General features: G+C 34.2%; 1 protein-coding gene across 1 annotated transcript; it reads right to left on the reverse strand.

The window, feature by feature from the left end:
- Positions 1–512: 512 nt before the first annotated feature.
- On the reverse strand, positions 513–6,058 carry LOC7475107 (mitochondrial-processing peptidase subunit alpha). The gene is made up of 13 exons (XM_002299709.4): positions 5,903–6,058; positions 5,136–5,375; positions 4,708–5,004; positions 3,827–3,994; positions 3,525–3,692; positions 3,312–3,392; positions 3,103–3,169; positions 2,846–2,943; positions 2,185–2,257; positions 2,008–2,078; positions 1,798–1,847; positions 1,030–1,142; positions 513–915 (listed from the first exon to the last, which is right to left on the reverse strand). Exons 1-13 carry the CDS (start codon positions 5,939–5,941, stop codon positions 857–859), a joined length of 1,524 nt encoding a protein of 507 aa, XP_002299745.1. The 5' UTR covers positions 5,942–6,058; the 3' UTR covers positions 513–856.
- Between the last annotated feature and the right edge of the window lie 1,267 nt (positions 6,059–7,325).

Genomic DNA, 7,325 nt, shown 5'->3' on the forward strand with positions numbered 1-7,325 from the left:
CTTAAGGTTGCCAAAAGACTCTAGTTATAAGAAAATTCATGAATATTAATTATGAATATTAAAAATAAAAAATTTAATGTTTTCAAGTCGTTTTGATGTGTTGGTATCAAAAATAAATTTTAAAAAATAAAAAATTATTATTTTAATATATTTGTAAATGAAACACTTTTAAAAAACAATCAATATCACTTTCATACACCCTCCGAAGAAAAGTAGAAATGCATAGGGCATTAGAAGCACTAGAATAGTTGTGTTTTAGAAACTTCAATTAGTAAAGAGTATCTTACTCAAAATTTCCTTTGTTAATTTAGTTTGTCATTACGGAGTCATTCGTTTGTTCAGAACAATCAGAACAGATTCGACATTGCCTAGTAACGCGATAGGGTATTGCAACAAATTTAGCACGAGGAACTATAAAAGAAAATATTTGATGCAGTAATTAATTTGTTCATATCCCGTACAATTGTGCTAAATTAAATAAATACAACAGACCAGTCGTCGAGGCAAGAACAAACAAAGAGACAGGATGGTGAGTTTTTATTTGGGATATCTAAATAACAAATCATAGCTCAATTTCCTTCACTTCCATTTGAAGTAAAATTAAGGGAAAAGAAGAAAACTAATATCCAAAACTTTCCATGATCAATAATCATGGACATGAACACTCATGATCCATCCAAATTCCGAACAGGTCATTACACAAATCTGTTGGTTATAGTTTTCCATGGATTGTATTTCTCCCTATTCATATGGACAAGTTTCTTTACCAAATTCCTTTATTCAACAATTGAAACAAAATGAGAAGGGCTCCAACGTGGCCAGTTGGTCCAAAGATGATGGCCGATAGTGCAGCTTCTTACTTTCCTCTCCGTTCGAACCTGGAGCTAACGCTTTCATAGCTGGGGACATTAAGGACTGCCACCAAAGAACAAAAAAGTTACAATGCGATTATAGTACCAACCGAAACATCCAATAACTTGCTGAAAATTAGACATTTCCTTTCAGTCACAATTGAAAATTAGGCATTACCATCCCCATAAGATGCCATTGTTAGAGGTGACCTAATTAGCGAGCGTCCAATGGAAGTAATGTCATCCAATGTGATTTCATCCACAACCTTCAGAAAGTGTTCCACAGGCTTCCTGAGAAGATGAGAAATAGTCATATCACCAAAATGAGGTTTAAATTCGTTTCCTTAGGCAAAATTAACAGCAAATTAAAAGGGTGCATTTTTCCAAAGGTAAAATCCACTGTTCTAAATTCTAGGAGCCCTTGCTGGTGCGCAATCTTCAAACACAAAGCACAAGTTTGAATCTGGAGCAGACACTTTATGCAAAAAATAATATAAGAACAGAATATTTTCAAATACTTCTTGTCCCCCACTTCAAGAAGCCTTTCTTTACTGTCAATAACAAAATAATCCACAAGAAATTCTGAAATCTAGTTATATAGGGGTAAGGCTTTGCCCTGCAACATCCCCCTCTTCTCCGTCAAAGAAATGAGTTTCTGAAAATAATTGTTGAACTTTAATCAGAATTATGGAACACACTGATTCAAAAAAGAAACCCGATGCTTTGATTGCCGAACCGCTACAAATTTTGGGACAAATTCTTCACTCTCCAGAAGATAACTACAATGAGAGGGAACCTAATAGTGTGGGCATATTCTGAAAGGCATGCTTGTTTACATGCATACAACACCAGTATAAAGATGCAAGAATACCAAAAAAAGAAGCTGACAAACTCTTATCACAGAATTGTAGATTGAGAATAAGGGTGCATAATGCTCTTCCAATACCTTTCTCCATAAGTCAAAAACTGTCTCCCAATATCTTCAGCTACAATCATCTGTGCCAAGCACAATCATAACCATAATAAACAAAAAGAAACTACAAAACAAACAAGAACAGAGGTATTGAGAGGGTACAGTGAAGTGCAATGGCCAAGAGGCCCTAGACATAGCAAACACAAAGGCCTAGAGAGAGGGAGAGAGAGAGGGAGAGAGTACCCTAGATTCAAGATTAAACAGAACTGCAGATTTTGTGGACTCTTTAGCACGATTAAGCTGTTCCTGGGTAACTGCAACATAAAGAAGTGAAGAGGGGGGGGGGGGGGGCTCTATCAAGAACGCTGCAGAGGCATAAGTAGCCTGTACAATACACAAAATGAGGTGCAAAAGGGAAACCTTGTCCAGGTGTAGCAATAGCAATTAGTTCCGCCACTGCTAAATCAACTGCTTTATGCACAAAGTTCGGGCCCTGAACTCAATGAAAGACGTCAAGCTTTGAGTACCATCAACAGCATCCATATATATATATATTGTAAACTTATGCAAGGTTATCCCCACCCAACTAATTTATAAGCAATTAACTGTGAGCCCGTTTGGTATTGTGGTAACGGTTGCTTTTCAAAGTGCTTTTCGCTTGGAAATACATCGAAATAATATTTTTTTTCATTTTTTAAAATTTATTTTTGACATCAACACATCAAAACAATCTGAAAACATCATAAGAAGAAAAATTGAAGCAAAGAAAAAAATAAAAAAAATTATTTTTTTTCAAAAATGCTTTTGAAACGCAAAAAAATTTAAATATATACTGACAGTATGCATTATGTCACTCAAGGGCTATGTATGATAGCATGCACATCATGAACAGAAAAGCCAGACAAGTATTGTTACCAACATCAAAGTTAGGCAACAAAAGGATCTCAAGTAAAACGGCGCACACAAGCAAGGATGTGCACAAAACTCACACAAGTGTTTCCAAAAAAATAAAAAAAAACAAGAACAGCATAGTTCATCAGGAAAAATTTAAACACAAAATTACATATGCCATTGGTCTTACACAGCTAGCATAGATGCCGAACAATCCAGTTTTATTGAAGATGCTGTTGAATGCAGAGAAAGATTGGAGTTCTGGATACTTGCTCAAGACACGGAGATCTGTGTTCAAATGCATTAAAAAAAAAAGCAAGCATGAACTAACATTTTGGTATAATATGCAGGAACTGGCAAAATTACACAGAAGTCAGAGAGCTAAATGGTACAAAAGCAAGTAATTAGGCTATAGTAACAATAGAGAGGAGCAAATATGCAACTTACAAAGTCGTGAGTGCATCCCTTTTCCAGGCCCCCCTGCAGAGAATGAGCCACCTCCTCCCAGAAGCATCTGTAAAGAGTATTATGACTGTTATACACTACATTTGTTCTAATGAAATGCAAAACCGATACGCTAAAGATAGATGTATAAGGCAACATGAAGAAAGACAATTCCATGCACAAACTAAGAGAGCAAAGTCAACACGCAGAACCTGAAGAACAGTCAGCATTATAGCATCTTTCTCTTTATGCCATCCCCCACTGGCTTCAAAAGCTAGAGCAACATGTGCCAACTGGCCTCATAAGAAGTCACACATGTAAGTACCATTAAAAGAAAATTTGGATAAATAAAATATAAATTATATTAATGATGGAAAAAAATAGAGAAGGTAAAAGATAATCAATGGGTGCTAAATAATATAGACCTGTGAAGCAGCTTGTTTGCGATAATCCCCTCCAACATACAAAGATTTTGACTCATCAGTGCATGGAATCCGTGGGAGGTCAGAAAGCAGTGGCTCCGCAACAGAGATGAGCTCCTCAAATTCAACACCGGATGCAGCAAGGACCATCCTAGGAGCTGTGTAATGCTTCTGAAATTCCAAATCAGAAATCAATAAGTAAAAGAATAGACAGAGAGGAGAGCAAAAAGTTTAATGAATGTAAAAGGGTGCGGTGCATAGCATATTAACAAATGTTCAGTATTCATAAAGTTCCATGGTCTTACAGCCACAAATTCCTCTAAAATGTCACCATTCAGTCTGTCTAGTGATGATTCTGGAGCCAAGAGAGGATTCGCCAATGGACCAAGAAAACCAGCAGAATGGATAGCCTCCAGCAGTAAGCCTTCGGGATTTTTAGAGAGCTCTGCAATTTCAACTTTCATCTTTTTCAGCTGTACAGACAAAACATTGGACTATTAATAAAATCAAGACATTTGGTGCAGAATCTAACAAGGATGAGTAAGTGTGGGCAGGTATAATGCAGGCATCAGTTATGGTTGAAAATCGACAGAGAGCAACACTCAAGTGTGGCCCACAAACATGAACTAAATGTATCAGACACAGAAACTACAGAATGTCCTAAGAAATGTCCATCATTCTTCAACAGCGCAAGTGAAATACAAACGAGACATAAAGAAAATTTGTGGAGCAGTGCAAACATAGATAAGAGTTTACAAATGCAGAAAGCATGGTCTACAACAGAGCGCCCAGAAACGATTTAAAAAGAAGTAGTCAACTTGTCACTTGGTAGTACAACTTTTTTAATATATATAAAAATACATTGAGATTTAGAAATAAAAATTCAATGTTTAGAAATAAATATGTTTGCCTCACCTGCAGGGTGGAATGGTGGATGCATGTAATTTAGTGGATGATATCATGCACATTATAGTAAAAATATAAAATAAATCAAATATACAGCTATGGAGATGCATCATCTAGGATTAAAGCATCCAAGGACACAGATCCATCAAAACCTAAGACAATATATAAATAACAGAAAGGAACCTACTAAGGACCATTGGAGAATTATGAACAACAACATTGGCAATCACATTTTAACTAGATCAGAATGGGAAAAAAAGGCAAGATCTAAGATGATTACCTCGTCATTAACTTCCCAATCCAAGAAGACAGGATTCCTTACACAATCAATAAGCAGCTCTATCATCTCAGGAGCATATGTCTTAAGAGCATCAAAAGTGTACCCCATCTGTTCTCTAGATGCTGAAGCTGCTACATTACCCCCGATTGCCTCAACTTCCCTGACAATGCGCAAATGACTCCTGTTTCTAGTACTCTTGAATGCCATCCTTTCAAGCAAATGGGTGGCTCCACATGAAATGGGGGTCTCATAGACAGAACCACAATCAAGATATAATCCTACTGAGGCTGCAGGATTCTAATAAACCAACCAAATAAGCTTCTTAAGATTACAAAACAAATGAAACTAATAATTATAACTCACTCATAAAGGAAACTCGGAGTACAGTAAAATAAAGCAAAGAATGGTTAAAAACAATAGGAGCATACCGATGATGCTTCCGAGACTATCATCAAACCATTTTCCAGAACTTTTGATTCAACCTTTCCTGGTTGAACGTAATCAGGCAATGAAGGTGGGAAGGCAACACCGGCAAGCGGTACTTCCAAGGGAGGAAAAGAGCTAGCCTGTTCTCCAGTCAGCCAGCTAAAGAAGCCAGGTGAGGATGGCCTAGAAGCTACTGCAGTTGAAGTAGCATACCGGGTGGTTCCCAAATTGCCAGCACAACCCTATTCATGCAAATACCATTAAAAAGGAAGACAGTGTCACGTTTTAGTCAAATCAACCATATCAACTGCATTAGGTAAAGAAAAGAAAGAATATAAAAATACCAATAGCCCACTAATTAAGCCACAAACTCCCAATTGTATTTGCAGGATGCAAAGTTAATCTACTCAAGAAAACTACAAAAATATCATCCGAGCTACCCGTCACATTATCATAAAAGCTCTATCCTATAATCGACTTTTTCCACATTCAAGGCAAAAAAAAAATGGAGTCTAATTAGGCTAAACTATACAGAAACCAGTAATCTAACTTGAAAAAACATTATGGGTTCGATTTGTTTAGCAAAGGATTTTAGGAGAGAGTTTGCACTTCAACTGATAATCGATGTAATTAATCAAGTCAAGCATTCACTTTAGCCTCATTTTTGTCTTAAAAAAAACAGAGAGAGAGAGCGACAGATATTCAATCTTGAAGAATTTTCTCGAGAACAAAAAAGAAATTAGGTTGCATTGGGTTTCAAACAACTGACCTTGAGAGCTCTAAGGCGTGAAATTGCAGACCTGTGCATGGTTTGATAACCTGACAATTTTTACTGTGAAACCCTAGAGGAGGTTTGTTTGTTTTAAGGTTTCGTTGATCTTGTATGAGAGGATGGAGCCTTTATAATCTGTGTGTGTTTTTTTTCATTTTTTAATTGCCAACTCAACGTTAAGGCCCATATTTATGTTGTGAAGAAGACCGTATTATTATGGGCCCAAGTACAAGTCCAGTTTAGACTTCCTGGACATGGCAGAATCTAGGTTTTTGAGAAAATTCCTCAATTTTGAAAAATAAATTTCTATTTTGGTTTTTCTTTCCGTAAAAAAGTTCTATTTCTTTTATGTGTTATTAAATAAAATTTTAAATGCGAAATTATATATTTATTTTAACGTTGTACTTAAAAAAAGTGGGAGGAGAGGTAATTCAACCTATAAATGATGCAAAGGAGGGTTACTTTGACCTATTTTGTACCCAATATGTTCTTAATTACTAGTATAAGTATAGTTAAATTAAATTATTGATAAATTAGAAAGAATAAAATATGAGATAAAATTAAATTTATTGATCAAAATTAAATATTTTTCATCTATTAAAAAACCATGCCCATTTTCTTATATCTTTCTCTAATATTCTCTAATCTTTTTAATAATAACTAAGGACATTTAGAGCAAAAGGGAGGGGGTTTGAAATATTTTTTAAACATTATGAGGGTTTTTTTCATATCTTTAAATTTTTAGACATAATTTCTATAATCTTGTGATGTCTCAAGAGGTGATAAAAAGTTTTAAATAAAATAAAATTAAAATTGATCAAAATTCACTATTAAATTTAATATTGTTCATCTATTTCAAAAATCATGCCCATTTCTTATATATTTATATAATTTTTTTAATAATAATTAAACATTTCGAAAACAAAAGGAGGGGTTCGAAATATTTAAAAAAAAATGAAAAGGATTTTTTCTGTATCTTCAAATTTTTAGACGATAATTTCTATAATTTTATGATAATTGAAGAGGTAATTGTAATTTGCTCCTTTTTTAAGGTAAAAATCAAAAGTCCATATAACTATATGAGCTAATAAAATTTAGGAGATCTTACTACCCCAGTAATATATTGCGGGTCAAATAAAAAAAATTGAAGATAAAAAAATTATTCAGGTATTATTAATGTATTTTAATAAAACCATTAATTATGAACTTCAAATTTGATATATATTAAACAATATTACTTTTAAACATTGAGATAATAAAAGATATTAAGATGATGATATATTGAATTGACCTAGTGAGTTAATATGTCAAATCTACAACCAAGATCATCATAAAACATAAATCAAAAGAAATTATAAATTTAAATTTCAAATCAACCCATTGTTAAAAGATGAAATTTAAAACAAAACATTCAATTAAA

Source organism: Populus trichocarpa, chromosome 1 (genome assembly GCF_000002775.5).
Source record: "Populus trichocarpa isolate Nisqually-1 chromosome 1, P.trichocarpa_v4.1, whole genome shotgun sequence".
Lineage (NCBI taxonomy): Eukaryota > Viridiplantae > Streptophyta > Magnoliopsida > Malpighiales > Salicaceae > Populus > Populus trichocarpa.